This window comes from Calidris pugnax, unplaced genomic scaffold (assembly GCF_001431845.1).
Source record: "Calidris pugnax isolate Ruff unplaced genomic scaffold, ASM143184v1 scaffold492, whole genome shotgun sequence".
In the NCBI taxonomy this organism is placed as follows: Eukaryota; Metazoa; Chordata; class Aves; order Charadriiformes; family Scolopacidae; genus Calidris; species Calidris pugnax.
In genome coordinates, this window is record NW_015091453.1 from 65,838 (window position 1) to 79,924 (window position 14,087).

Sequence of the window (14,087 nt, forward strand, 5' to 3'; positions counted from 1 at the left end):
GGTCCCGGGGGGGGGGTGGCTGAGAAATGTCACCCGTGTGTAGGGCAGGCTGCTGGGGGGGAAGGGGGATGGGGACAGGGATGCAGAGGAAGGTGGGGGGTTCCCCGGAGCTGCTGGGACGTGGGGGTCCCTTTGTCCCCCCAGCCCTGGCAGTGACCCTCACTCTGGATGTGTCCCCCACCATGACCTGCTGTGCCCCCCAGTCTGGCAGTGCCCCCCGGTCTGGCAGTGTCCCCCGGTCTGGCAGTGACATCCAATCTTGACCTGCCGACAGTGTCCCCGAGCTGGACATGTCCCCTCACCCCTACCCTGCTGGGGGACTGTCCCCCAGGATGGCAGTGTCACCCCATCTGGCAGCCTCCTCTCCCCCTGACTCCCCTGAGACCCCAGTCTGGCAGTGTCCCAGTCCAGGACCCACTGGCAGTGGGGTCCCTTTGTCCCCCCAGGCCTGGCAGTGACCCTCACTCTGGATGTGTCCCCCACCATGACCTGCTGGCTGTGTCCCCCGGTCTGGCAATGTCTCCCCTCCCTGACTCCGTGACAGTGTCCCCCATCCCTGGACTCCTCCCTAATGCCACAGCAGTGTCCCCTGTCTGGCAGTGGCATCCCCCCCTACCCCTGGCAGTGTCCCCCAACCCTGAATGCCCCCAGCAGTGTCCCTCAGCCTGGCAGTGCTCCCCTGTCCCCAAGTCTGGCAATGTCCTCTGACCCCCACTGGCAGTGTCCCCCCATCTGGCAGTGTCCCTCCAGCCCTGACCTGCCATTGATGTCCCCAGATCCCTGTCCCTCTGGCAGTGTTCCCCAGTCTGGCCAGGTCCTCCCCTCTCTCACCCCCTGGCAGTTCTCCCCACTCAGGGTGTGTCCCCCGTCCGTGACCTGCTGCCAGTGTTCCCATCTCACGTTGTCCCCCCTTCCTGATCCTCTGGCATTGTCCCCTACTCTGGCAGTGTCCCCCAACTCCCTGATGTCCCAGCAGTGTACCCCTGTCTGGCAGCATCATGCTCCCTACCCCTGGCAGTGTCCCCCAGTCTGGCAGTGACATCCAATCTTGACCTGCCGACAGTGTCCCCGAGCTGGACGTGTCCCCTCACCCCTACCCTGCTGGGGGACTGTCCCCCAGGATGGCAGTGTCACCCCATCTGGCAGCCTCCTCTCCCCCTGACTCCCCTGAGACCCCAGTCTGGCAGTGTCCCAGTCCAGGACCCACTGGCAGTGTCCCCATCTCACAGGGTCCCCATTTCCATGACCCTCTGGCAGTGTCCCCCACCATGGCACTGTTCCCCTGTCCCCAAGTCTGGCACTGAGCCCTGACCCCCACTTGCAGTGTCCCCCATCCTGGCAGTGTCCCTCCAGCCCTGACCTGCCATCAGTGTCCCCCACCCTGACAGTGTCCCCATCACCTATGTGCTGCCCTTCCCCAAAGCCCATCCCTTGTGGCCACACCAGATCTGTCACCGTCCCCAAGAGCTAGGCATAGTGCATGGGGCAAGAGAAATGCCACCCCACCACCCAGGTGGTACACCCACAGATGTCCCACCCCCACCACCCAGATGGGTGTCCCATCATGATGTGGGGTCCCTGGCCAGGACTGAGTCAATCAAAGCACCCAGGGAAGGATCTCCCTGCGATGTCCCCAAGCCACCGCTGCAGGATGGATGTCTCTTGGGACGTGACACCCTGGGGTGGCTTTGTCCACCAGGAAGGGCGTCACGGGCATCGCAATCGCAGCTGCAACCCAACCCCAGCCCCAGCGTCAGGTTTCAGCCGGCGGTGCAGGTGGTAAGAGCGGGGCCACAGCCCTGCCACCGTCCTCAGGGCCACCACCCCCGGCTGGAGCCATGCTGTCCCTGCCGCCGGTGCAGAAGTTGCTGCGGCAGCTCCCGGCGGGGCCGGCCGGGCGGCCGAAAACACCGCTGGGTGGTGACATGGCCGAGGAGGCGACGAGCCCGGTGCTGGCCACCGAGGCTGGACAGCCCGCCTGCTACAGCGCCCTGCGAGCCGACGAGCTGCGGCCACTGGCTGGCACCGAGCCTGCAGTGGCCACCGGCACCGGGCCACCGCCGCGGTAAGACCCCTCCAAGGAGATCCCCCAGCACCCTCAGGCAACTGTGGCTCTGGCCAAGCGTCATCCCACAGGTGCCACCCCCAGCAGCCGTGGCCCTGCAGGTCTCCCCATTTTGGTGGGGATGGATGTCCCTTAGAAAAGAGGACACAGGTGACACCAGCCTCATAAAAAGCTGGTGGCATTTTTCCAGCCCGGGGAGGGGAGCGGGGACAGGCTCTGCCTTGGGGTGCACTGGCACATCCATGTCACTGCACCCGTGAGGGGACAAGGGACACAGCCAAGCAGGGCTGGTGGCTGGGATGGAGCTGATGATGGGTGCTTGCTCGCTGGGAAGCGGTTTGGGGACATCCTAGGGTCACAACCACAGCCGGGCTGGGACAAGGTCCTTGTCCCAGCGCATGAGATGGGGACAGAGCTGGGTGCCAGCGCCACACCAGTGCCTCGGGTTCCCCTTTCACCGTGCTGTAACCCAACTCCTGTCCCCATAAATATTGCATGGCGAAGGGTCGGGTTGCCAGCCTGATGGCAGGCTGGGAGCAAAGGAAAAAAAAGACTAAAACTGGCTAAAAACGGAAAATTGGATTATTTTCTTCTTCCCCTGGTGTGGTGCAGGCACGATGACCTCAAGGAGATGCTCGATAGCAACAAGGATTCGCTCAAGCTGGAGGCCATGAAGAGGATCGTGGCGGTAGGTGTTGCTGCCACCGGTGGTGACCACTGCTGGTGCCATGCCGTGCCGTGCCGTGCCGTGCCAGCTGTCTGGTGTCACACCGCTCCTTTCCCCCCTAGATGATCGCCCGAGGAAAAAATGCCTCCGACCTCTTCCCAGCCGTGGTGAAAAATGTTGCCTGCAAGAACATTGAGGTGAGGAAGGTCTCAGGCGGCCCTGGTGGCACCCATGGATGCACCCAAGCTCTGGTGCCTCCCCCGCAGGAGGGTTTCGGGGATGGGCTGGGTTTTGGGGGCCTCTGAGGTGGCCCCACCATCTTCACCCCGCAGGTGAAGAAGCTGGTGTACGTCTACCTGGTGCGCTATGCAGAGGAGCAGCAGGATCTGGCCCTGCTCTCCATCTCCACCTTCCAGCGAGGACTCAAGGTGGGCTGGTTTGGGGACCCAGGAGGTGGGGAAGGGCGGGGGGGTCAGCAAGTCCCCCCACACCATGCTACAGCCCCCTGCATATCCCCACAGGACCCCAACCAGCTGATCCGCGCCAGCGCCCTGCGGGTCCTCTCCAGCATCCGCGTGCCCATCATCGTGCCCATCATGATGCTGGCCATCAAGGAGGCCGCCTCAGACATGTCCCCGTACGTGCGCAAGACGGCCGCCCACGCCATCCCCAAGCTGTACAGGTAATGAGGAGGGGGGAGGTCGGCTGCTAAATTTTGGGGGCACCAATAAAGGTGCAGTGCTGGGGTCTCAGCTGCTTGGTGCAGGCAGGGACAGGCAGGGATGGGGGAGGGGGTGGTCCAGCCTCACCTGCCCTGTTCTTCCCTCACAGCCTTGACTCGGACCAGAAGGACCAGCTCATCGAAGTCATCGAGAAGCTCCTGGCGGACAAGACCACGGTGAGCGGTGTGTCATGTCTCCCCCAGACCTAAATCTGGGGACATCACCATCCAGGCTGAGCCAGTGTCTACATGGGGATGCAGATGTCCCCATCAAAGTGGTGTCCTCGTGGGCATGCAGCCATCCATGCAGAGCAGGCATCCTTGCTGTCCCCACTGAGCCAGCATGCTCCTGGGGATGCCACCATCCCCACTGAGCCAGCATCCTTGTGGGAAGGCAGGCATCTCCACCAACTTGGCATTCTCACGGGGATGCAGCCGTCCCTCCAGAGCTGCTGTCCCCAACAAGCCAGCATCCTCATGGGGATGCCACCATCTCCACCAAGCCACCATCTCCATGTGGAAGCCACCATCCCCAACAAACCAGCATCCTCACAGGGAAGTCACTGTCCCCACCGAGCTGGCAACCTTGTAGGGATACAGCCATCCCTGCCAAGCCAACATCGTCATGGGGATGCCACCGTGCCCACTGATCCATCAGCCTTGCAGGGACACAGCCATCCCTGCTGAGCCTGCATCCTCATGGAGATGCCATCATCCCCTCCCAAATTGGCATCCTCACATGGGATGCCACCATCCCCACCAAACCAGCATCCTCATAGGGATGCCACCATCCTCATCAAGCTGGCATCATGATAGAGATGCCACCACCTCGGTGAGTCACCCCTGGCTTTCCCTCCCCAGCTGGTGGCTGGCAGCGTGGTGATGGCATTTGAGGAGGTCTGCCCGGAGCGCATTGACCTCATCCACAAGAATTACCGCAAGCTTTGCAACCTGCTCATTGATGTGGAAGAGTGGGGGCAGGTGGTCATCATCAACATGCTGACCCGCTACGCACGCACCCAGTTCCTCAGCCCCAACCAGAACGTGAGTGTGGGAGCTTTGCCCCAGGAGCCCTGGTTTGTGCTGGAGAGGTGGGATGAAGGAGGGTGCTGTTGAGGGGTGCAAGGTGTCCCACCTACCGGCAGGAGTCCTTGCTGGAGGAGAGCGCCGAGAAGGCTTTCTATGGCTCTGAGGAGGAGGACACCAAGGACGCCAAGGCAGAAGCAGCTTCACTGGCCAAGCGCAAGCCCTATGTCATGGACCCTGACCACCGCTTGCTCCTGCGCAACACCAAGCCTCTGCTGCAGAGCCGCAACGCTGCGGTGAGCCCCCTGCCCCAGTCCTGTCCATCCCCAGAGACCACTGGTGGTGTCCCATCAGCCTGGGCTTGTGATGTCCCGAATGCCAAGGAGACACCAGGGTGGTTGAGGGACATCAAGTGCTGGGAGTTCCCCAGGATGGGCTTCCTCTGGATGCTGCCCAGGGGGACACTGGGGGACACAGCCAGCCCCTGGGGTGTTCCTGTGCTCCCCAGGTGACACTAGGGTGTCTCCCCACAGGTGGTGATGGCCGTGGCGCAGCTCTACTTCCACCTGGCACCCAAGGCAGAGGTTGGCGTCATCGCCAAGGCGCTGGTGCGGCTCCTGCGGAGTCACAGGTCTGCTGCACCTAGACAGTGGTGGTCCTCTACCCTCCCACCTCCATTGGTGGGACCCATGAGGAGCCCCAAGACCCTGGGAGAGATCCCAAAAAAGCCCATCCCTGCAGGGACATTGGGTTGGGGCAAATTGCCAAAAAGAGGGCTTTTTGGCCTGGCCCAGCCCAGACATGGAGTGGCAGCATCATTGTGCCACCATCTTGGTGGTGGGTTCTGCCCTGTCTGCATGGGCACGTGCTGCAGGCTTCTGGCCATGCCCCACTGATGATGGTTGTCCCTGTTTGTCCCCACAGTGAGGTGCAGTATGTCGTGCTGCAGAATGTTGCCACCATGTCCATCAAACGGCGGGTGAGTCTTGGACTCGGTGTAGAAGGAGTTGGCCCTGTTGACTCTGGAGTGAAGTGATGGCTGACCAGTAGCCGGTCACCAAGGCCAGCTGCCTGTGGTGGCCTTGGTGAGGAGGCAGAGAGGGATGGCACTAACACCGCTTGTTCTGCACGCAGGGGATGTTTGAGCCCTACCTGAAGAGCTTCTACATCCGCTCCACAGACCCCACGCAGATCAAGATCCTCAAGGTGAGCTGGAAATGATCAGTAGGACCCATCACTGGTGGCTTTGGGGTTTCGTGGTGCCTTCTCTGTGGGGCAGCTGTCTTCCATGCCCTGGGGACAGGAGGACAGCAAGGACACAGTGCCCCAGCACTGTGCCCTTGTGCTGCCCATCCCTCCCTCCTTTCCGCAGCTGGAGGTCCTCACCAACCTGGCTAATGAGACAAACATCTCCACCATCCTGCGGGAGTTCCAGGTATGCCATGGTCATACTGAGGCCAACAGGGTACCACCCTGCCATGGCTCTGTGTGCCAAAACACCACCATGGAGGGGACAGAGGAGAGCCCCACCAGGAGGGGTGGACTGAAGCCATGTCAACACTATGGGTGGCTCCAAAGACCCCCAACGTGTGACTATCACATGGAGGGATGCTCAGCACTGATATGTGGGTGACATGTTTTGTGTCCCCCCACAACGCCTGCACAGACCTACATCCGCAGCATGGACAAGGACTTCGTGGCGGCCACCATTCAAGCCATTGGACGCTGTGCCACCAACATCGGGAAGGTTCGGGACACCTGCCTCAATGGCCTGGTCCAACTCCTCTCCAACCGGGATGGTGAGTGCACACCGTGGGGGTGAAACGGGGGCTCCATTGGTCTCAGGGCAGGACCCCACTGAGGCCAGGTCTCTGCCCACAGAGCTGGTGGTGGCTGAGTCTGTGGTGGTCATCAAAAAGCTGCTGCAGATGCAGCCAGCCCAACACAGCGAGATCATCAAGCACATGGCCAAGCTCACCGACAACATCCAGGTGGGTCAGGGTGTTGCGTGGCCTGCAGGACCTGGGGAGCAGCAGTGGTGCCACGTGCCTGGGGGCATTTTGCAGGTGCCGATGGCGCGGGCCAGCATCTTGTGGCTCATCGGCGAGTACTGCGAGCATGTGCCCAAGATCGCGCCCGACGTGCTGCGCAAGATGGCCAAGTCCTTCACCAATGAGGAGGACATCGTCAAGCTGCAGGTCATCAACCTGGCTGCTAAGCTCTACCTGACCAACTCCAAGCAGGTACTAGGGATGCAGCCCCACGGCGTGCCTCAGTTTCCCCAGCGGGGAGGGAGAGGCTGGCCCTGAGCGTGTCCCCTGGTGCAGAGCAAGCTGCTGACCCAGTACGTCCTCAACTTGGCCAAGTACGACCAGAATTATGACATCCGCGACCGGGCTCGCTTCATCCGCCAGCTCATCGTGCCCACTGAGAAGAGCGGGGCTCTCAACAAGTACGCCAAGAAGCTCTTCCTGGCTCAAAAACCTGCTCCCATCTTGGAGTCCTCCTTCAAAGGTACCCACCCCTGGTCACAGGGTATGGGGACATGGACCCAGCTATCACCATGGTGCCGCATGGCTGTCCCCGAGCTGCTGCCACCTCTCACCCTGCTGTAGATCGCGACCATTTCCAGCTGGGCTCCCTGTCCCACCTCCTCAACGCTAAGGCTGTGGGCTACCAGGAGCTGCCCGACTGGCCAGACGAGGCCCCTGACCCCTCCGTGAGGAACGTGGAGGTAGGTAGATGACCGCAGGGTGCTGGGGTGCATGGGGGGGCCAAGATGGGGGCATCTTCTTGAGGTCTTGGGAGAGCCCCAGAAGGTGCCCAGGTGCTGCTCAACTGCCCCATGTCCCCTCTCTGGTGCCCACACACCCACCTGGGGACAGGAGTGGGGGTGAGGGCTGCCATTTGAGCTCCCCCCACACATGGGCGATGGCCCCACTCCATCAACCCTGTGCCGGCAGGTTCCTGAGTGGACCAAGTGCACCAGCCGGGAGAAGAGGAAGGAGAAGGTGGAGAAACCTTTCTACTCCGACTCGGAGGGCGAGTCAGGGCCCACGGAGTCGGCAGACAGCGGTGAGGAGCCGGTGGCACAGCAAGGGCCAGTGTGGTGGGGCGTTGGGCAGGGGTCACTGTGGCAAGGGACATCAAGGCAGGTGCCACCACGGTGGGGCATTAGGCAAGGGATGCCATGGTGGGGCATCAGGCAGGTGCCACACTGGTGCAGCATCAGGCAGGGGACGCTGCAGTGGGGACATCTCATCGTGGTGGGGATGTGGCAGCGGACATGGTGCGATGTGGTGGGGGGCTGTGGGGACACAGCGGGACGCAGTGGGAGGATGTGGGGAGGCAGCAGGAGGCAGCAGGAGGTGCAGGGATGCAGCGGGAGGACACAGATGCAGCAGGAGGATGCAGTGGGGATGCAGCAGTGGGTGGGGGGATGCAGGGATGCAGCAGGATGCAAGGATGCAGCAGGGATGCAACAGGAGGATGCAGTGGGAGGCAGCAGAAGGTGCAGAGATGCAGCAGGACACAGATGCAGTGGGAGGATGCAGCGGGGGGATGCAGGGATGCAGCAGGATGCAGCAGGATGCAAGGATGCAGCAGGATGCAGGGATGCAGCGGGGGGATGCAGGGATGCAGCAGGATGCAGTGGGAAGATGCAATGGGGATGCAACAGGAGGATGCAGTGGGAGGCAGCAGAAGGTGCAGGGATGCAGCAGAAGCACACATGCAGTGGAAGGATGCAGTGGGGATGCAGCAGCGCATGTGGGGATGCAGCGGGGGGATGCAGGGATGCAGCAGGATGCAAAGATGCAGTGGGAGGATGCAGTGGGGATGCAGCATGGGGATGCAGGGATGCAGCAGGAGGCAGGGATGCAGCAGGGGGATGCAGGGATGCAGCAGGATGCAGGGATGCAGCGGGGGGATGCAGGGATGCAGCGGGGGGATGCAGGGATGCAGCAGGATGCAGTGGGAAGATGCAATGGGGATGCAACAGGAGGATGCAGTGGGAGGCAGCAGAAGGTGCAGAGATGCAGCAGGACACATGCAGTGGGAGGATGCAGCGGGGGGATGCAGGGATGCAGCAGGATGCAGTGGGAAGATGCAATGGGGATGCAACAGGAGGATGCAGTGGGAGGCAGCAGAAGGTGCAGGGATGCAGCAGAAGCACACATGCAGTGGAAGGATGCAGTGGGGATGCAGCAGCGCATGTGGGGATGCAGCGGGGGGATGCAGGGATGCAGCAGGATGCAAGGATGCAGTGGGAGGATGCAGTGGGGATGCAGCATGGGGATGCAGGGATGCAGCAGGATGCAGGGATGCAGCAGGGGGATGCAGGGATGCAGCAGGATGCAGTGGGAAGATGCAATGGGGATGCAACAGAAGGATGCAGTGGGAGACAGCAGAAGGTGCAGGGATGCAGCAGGAGGACACAGGGATGCAGTGGGAGGATGCAGTGAGGATGCAGCAGCGCATGTGGGGATGCAGTGGAAGGAGAGTGGGATGCAGTGGGAGGATGGGGGGATGCAGCAGCACATGTGGGGATGCAGCAGGGGGATGCAGGGATGCAGCAGGATGCAGTGGGGATGCAGGGATGCAGCAGGATGCAGGGATGCAGCGGGGGGATGCAGGGATGCAGCAGGATGCAAGGATGCAGTGGGAGGATGCAGTGGGGATGCAACAGAAGGATGCAGTGGGAGGCAGCAGAAGGTGCAGGGATGCAGTAGGAGGACACAGGGATGCAGTGAGAGAATGCAGTGGGGATGCAGCAGTGCATGTGGGGATGCAGCAGGGGGATGCATGGATGCAGCAGGATGCAAGGATGCAATGGGGATGCAACAGAAGGATGCAGTGGGAGGCAGCAGAAGGTGCAGGGATGCAGCAAGAGGACACAGGGATGCAGTGGGAGGATGCAGTGAGGATGCAGCAGCGCATGTGGGGATGCAGTGGAAGGAGAGTGGGATGCAGTGGGAGGATGGGGGGATGCAGTGGGATACAGTGGAAGAGAGGGGGGATGCAGTGGGAGGATATGGGGATGCAGTGGGAGGATGGGGGAATGTGGTGGGACACAGCAGGGAGCTGTGGGGACACGGGGGGACACAGCAGCAGGGCTGAGCCGTGCCCCCCCCAGAGCCCGAGTCTGCCAGTGAGGAGAGCGGCAGCAGCAGCAGCTCTGGCAGCTCCAGCTCTGGCAGCGAGGAAGAGGAGGAAGAGGAGGAAGAGGAGGAGGAAGGCAGCGGGGAGCAGTCAGAGGACAAGGAAGAGGAAGAGGAGAAGAAGACGAAGAGAAAGAAGGAAGGCTCCCGGAAGGCAGTCCCGGGGAGCGCGGGCAGGTACCCCCTGGGAAAGTGGGGTGCCCCCAATTGTACCCCACCCTGGCAGCCCACCCTGAGCTGGGCTCTCCCCACAGCCCCAGTGAGGAAGAGGAAGAGGAGGAGGGGGTGAAGAAGGCCAAGAAGAAGGCATCGCAGGGGAAGAAGAGCCACACTGAGACCTCATCGGAGGAGGCCAGTGCCTCCGAGAGCAGCTCCTCAGGCTCCGACTCAGGCTCTGAGGCAGAGCCCAAGCGGAGGAAGGCGGTGAGAGCTGGGCTGGGCCGGGTTGGGGGGCAGCATGGGGACCCCCAGACCCCCTATTCACTCCCCCCTGTCTCTCTGCCCCCTTGCAGCCCCCCAGCAGCAAGGCTGGCCCCAAGGAGATCTCCCTGCTCGACCTGGATGACTGTGAGTGGCTGCCCAGGGCAGGCGGGATGGTGCTGGGGAAACTGAGGCACGGGCACCCACCCCAGTGGGGTCAGGGTCCCACAGCTCCTTTGGGGGCTGCTGAGCTGGGACAGGGACCGGTGGGGTGAGTGGTCCTTGTCCCCAGAGGATGGCTGTGGGGCAGGTAGCTGTGCCAGCGGGGCTGGTGGGGCTGTGCCCATGAGATTGTCCCCATGTGGCTGTGCCTGTGAGGTTGTGCCACCAGTGCTGTCCCCATGGGGTTGTCCCATGGGACTGTGCCACCGGGGCTGTCCCCATGGGGCTGTGCCACCAGGGCTGTCCCCATGCAGCTGACCCCATGGGGTTGTCCCATGGGGCTGTGCCAGGGCTGTCGCCATGGGGATGTCCCATGGGGCTGTGCCACCAGGGCTGTCCCCATGGAGCTCTCTCCACAGGGCTGTGCCACCAGGGCTGTCCCATGGGGCTGTGGCCTGTCAAAGCTCTGTTAAGCCTTACCCCCATCCCTCCCCCACAGTCACCCCCCCTCCTCCCCAGCCTGTCCCCTCCAGCAGCATCGTCTCCACCAGCCTGGTGACAGACCTGGAGGGCCTCACACTCACCGACTCCTCCCTGGCACCTGCCGTAAGTATCCCCAACGTCCTTCCCGGGGGGTGCTCCTGGGACCCCTGCCACCCATGGGGACCGGTGGCCCCACGCCTGTCCCTCGGTCCCTGACAGCTGCTGAGCCCCTCGTTGGGGGCAGTGAGGACCTACGAGCTGCTGCACCGCATGGCGGGCGAGGGGCTCTCGGTGGAGTACTGCTTCAGCCGCCGGCCCTTCCCGGGGGACCCCCACATGGTGGCCGTCCAGATCCAGATCTCCAACAACACCGATGCCGAGGTGAAGAGCCTGCGGGTCAGTGAGCCCAAGCCGCTCTCCGGCATGAGGATCCAGGAGTTCCCCGAGATCGGTACGGCACGGCACGGCACAGCCACCACAGCCACCCCCTGCTAGGGGGCGGGGGGTGGGGGGGACACGGGGACTGGGGTTGGCTGGTGGAGGGGACGTGGGACACGGTGGCAGCCCTGTGGTTTCAGAGCGCCTGGCGCCCGGGGACACGGCCAGCGTGGTGATGGGCATCGACTTCTGCGACTCCACCCAGGCGGCCAACTTCCAGCTGTGGTGAGCGCCCAGCGCCGGGCAGGACAGGACGGGTGTCCTAAGGGAAGGGGACATTGTTGGGTGCTCCAGGGGATGGGGACAGGGCATGGGTGCTCCAAGGGATGGGGAAAGTGGGATGGGAACCAACATCCCACCAAGGGATGTGCGGCAGCAGGGGACAAGGGACAGCCAGACGGGGCATGGGGTACCCCAGGGGACAGCAGGACAAGGCACAGAGTGCCCCAGGGGACAGCAGGACAGGGTATGGGGTACCTCAGGGGACAGCGGGACAGGGTACAGCAGGACAGGGCATGGGGTGCCCCAGGAGACAGCAGGAACAGGGTCTGGGGTGCCTTAGGGGACAACAGGACAGGACATGGGGCACCCCAGGGCACAGGGTGCCCCAGGGGACAGCAGGACAGGGTATGGGGTACCTCAGGGGACAGGGTACAGCAGGACGGGGCATGGGGTGCCCCAGGGGACAGCAGAGCAGTGTATGGGGTGCCTGAGGGCATTGGGGACAGCCAGACAGGCACCAACATCCGTGTAGGGGATGGAGGACAGCAAGAGAGGCGTCAGGGGACAGTAGGACAAGGTCTGTCCAGGGGACAGCAGCATGGGCACCAGGGACCTTCTGGGGGAGGGGGGACAGCAGGACAGGCATGGGGTGGCTGGAGGACAGCAGGACAGGCACCGGGGTCCCTGCAAGTGACAAGGAGGTGGAAGCTGCCCCAGATCCAGCCTGACAGGTTTCCCCAATTCCTGAGGCCTGTCATGCCTCAGTTTCCCTCCAGCCACCCGCTGCGCAGGGCAGGGATGGGAAGCAGGACAAGGAGTGGGGGGACATTTTGAGCATGTGCCCCCCTCACCTGCCTGTCTCCCCAGCACGCACACGCGCCACTTCTACGTCTCCATCCAGCCTCCCGTGGGGGAGCTCATGGCTCCCGTCTTCATGAGCGAGAACGAATTCAAGAAGGAGCAGGGTGAGTGGGGGACAGGGTCAGGGTGGCACATGGGCACCCAGCACCAACACTCACCCCCTCATTTTTGTCCCCTCTGCCGCCCTAGAGCACCTTGCGCAGCCGGGCGAGGGTAAGTGGCCACTCGGCAGGCCCCTAGACTAGCCCTGCTTCCCTCACCCCCTTTCCCGCACCCGGCAGCCTGTGGGTTGAGGTGACCACCCTGGCACCAGGGTGGCCCTGCTGGGTCCCCACACAATGTGGAGGGCTCGTGACACCCTGGCCCGGTGTCCCCCATGCTCCTGGAGCAGCAGAATTCCCGCTCTGGCCCCATGGTTGGGGGTCTGCACTGAGCAGTGGGTGCTCGGTGCCCTGCAGCACCTGGCCCCATCGCTGCCAGTGACCGGAGGAGCCCTGTCCCCAAGGATGTGGCGGCTGCCACTGGGCAGGGATGTGGGGACAAGCCCAGGAAGGGTTGTGGGAGAAGGATTTTCCCAAATCCACCTGTGCTAGCCTGGAGACTGGAGCAAGTAGGGCACCCAGCTTGGGATGTCATCAGGGACCTGGACGTGTGGAGCCAGCGGCTGGAGGGGCTTGGTCTGGGGACAGCAAAATGGGGCCGGGCAGGGACACGGCCGCAGGGTGCATGGCCAGAGACGGGCAAGTGCCTCTGCTGCCCGCTCCAGGGAAGCTGACGGGAATGAGCGAGATCACGGAGAAGCTGACGCTGCCCGAGAAATGCCGGAGTGACCACGCCATCGTCCAGCAAGTGACCTCGGCCGCCAACGTGGGCCGCGTGCCCTGCGGTGCCGACAACGAGTACAGGTAGCCAGACCCCCACGCCGGGACCAGGCAGGCACTGTCACCTTTCTGTTCCCACCCCAATCACAGCGGGGACATTCAGGGCTTCCTTTAGGACAAGGAGCCTGCGTGAACCCACGTGGTGGTGGCTGTGGGTGGCAGACGCTCTCCCTGGTCCCCACCGGAGCATCCCAGGGGAGGGGACAGAGGGAGGGGGACAGAGGGACAGCTCACCCTGAAGCTCTGTTTGTTGGTGGGCAGGTTCGCAGCCAAGACGGTGACGAGCGGGAGCCTGGTGCTGATCACCCTGGAGCGACGGGAGGGCGCAGCAGCACAGCTGACCGTCAACAGCGAGAAGATGGTTATCGGCACCATGCTGGTGAAGGACATCGTCCAGGCCCTGGCGCACTGATGGCCGGGCCCTGCTGTACCCACAGTCTTGCCCTCCCACCCCCCTCTGCCCCACACTGCTCCCCAAAACACTCCCTGCCCCGATTTCTGCCAGGTTATTCCCTGCTGGGAGGAAGGAGCGGGACAGGGCAGATGGGATGCAGGGGGATGTCCCGCTCAGAGGGGTGGTTGCAGCTCCAGCCCCCATCGGAGCACTGTGTGGCTCCATCGCCCAGCCCCTCACCACCATTTCCCAGTGTAACCCCTATTTATTATGGCCAGGATCTCCCAATAAAGCTCTTCTTGAACCCGCTTCCCTTCCCCTTCCTCTGCTCTGTGTGCACAGCAGCTGGATCAGCCCAAACCATCCCCACACCAGTCTCTACCAGCCTTCCCCAGATCGGATCGGCTGTGGGGACATCAGGGGACCAGCCATCTCTTAGGTGACTGGGGACACACGAGTCCCCTCGGGGTGGCACTGCTTTAATCAGGCAGCTGCTGGCTTTTGGAGAAAACCCAGCACGGAAACACAGGGCCGGGGTAAACCCCCCCCTGGGGCCTGGCAGAGAGCAGGAGGCATTTGCTCCCAACC

At 63.0% G+C, this 14,087-nt stretch overlaps 1 protein-coding gene across 3 annotated transcripts in view; it reads left to right on the forward strand.

The window, feature by feature from the left end:
- Nucleotides 1–13,802, forward strand: part of AP3B2 (adaptor-related protein complex 3, beta 2 subunit) — a 26,346-nt gene extending 12,544 nt beyond the window's left edge. Inside the window, exons 1-27 of one of the 3 annotated variants that reach the window (XM_014961577.1) lie at nucleotides 2,643–2,753; nucleotides 2,855–2,929; nucleotides 3,065–3,160; nucleotides 3,254–3,414; nucleotides 3,564–3,630; nucleotides 4,315–4,497; nucleotides 4,599–4,775; nucleotides 5,013–5,110; nucleotides 5,404–5,458; nucleotides 5,614–5,685; nucleotides 5,852–5,914; nucleotides 6,146–6,278; nucleotides 6,361–6,470; nucleotides 6,546–6,722; nucleotides 6,807–6,993; nucleotides 7,095–7,213; nucleotides 7,443–7,554; nucleotides 9,614–9,815; nucleotides 9,893–10,061; nucleotides 10,151–10,205; nucleotides 10,720–10,826; nucleotides 10,923–11,154; nucleotides 11,282–11,366; nucleotides 12,231–12,328; nucleotides 12,414–12,437; nucleotides 12,991–13,129; nucleotides 13,367–13,802. In XM_014961577.1, coding sequence (XP_014817063.1) covers nucleotides 2,697–2,753; nucleotides 2,855–2,929; nucleotides 3,065–3,160; nucleotides 3,254–3,414; nucleotides 3,564–3,630; nucleotides 4,315–4,497; nucleotides 4,599–4,775; nucleotides 5,013–5,110; nucleotides 5,404–5,458; nucleotides 5,614–5,685; nucleotides 5,852–5,914; nucleotides 6,146–6,278; nucleotides 6,361–6,470; nucleotides 6,546–6,722; nucleotides 6,807–6,993; nucleotides 7,095–7,213; nucleotides 7,443–7,554; nucleotides 9,614–9,815; nucleotides 9,893–10,061; nucleotides 10,151–10,205; nucleotides 10,720–10,826; nucleotides 10,923–11,154; nucleotides 11,282–11,366; nucleotides 12,231–12,328; nucleotides 12,414–12,437; nucleotides 12,991–13,129; nucleotides 13,367–13,517 — 3,204 coding nt within the window. In that variant the 5' untranslated portion in view covers nucleotides 2,643–2,696 and the 3' untranslated portion in view covers nucleotides 13,518–13,802. Of the gene's footprint in view, nucleotides 1–2,642; nucleotides 2,754–2,854; nucleotides 2,930–3,064; nucleotides 3,161–3,253; nucleotides 3,415–3,563; nucleotides 3,631–4,314; nucleotides 4,498–4,598; nucleotides 4,776–5,012; nucleotides 5,111–5,403; nucleotides 5,459–5,613; nucleotides 5,686–5,851; nucleotides 5,915–6,145; nucleotides 6,279–6,360; nucleotides 6,471–6,545; nucleotides 6,723–6,806; nucleotides 6,994–7,094; nucleotides 7,214–7,442; nucleotides 7,555–9,613; nucleotides 9,816–9,892; nucleotides 10,062–10,150; nucleotides 10,206–10,719; nucleotides 10,827–10,922; nucleotides 11,155–11,281; nucleotides 11,367–12,230; nucleotides 12,329–12,413; nucleotides 12,438–12,990; nucleotides 13,130–13,366 lie in introns of those variants that run through there. The other 2 variants (XM_014961578.1, XM_014961579.1) reach the window with 2 other exon arrangements.
- The last annotated feature ends 285 nt before the right edge of the window (nucleotides 13,803–14,087 follow it).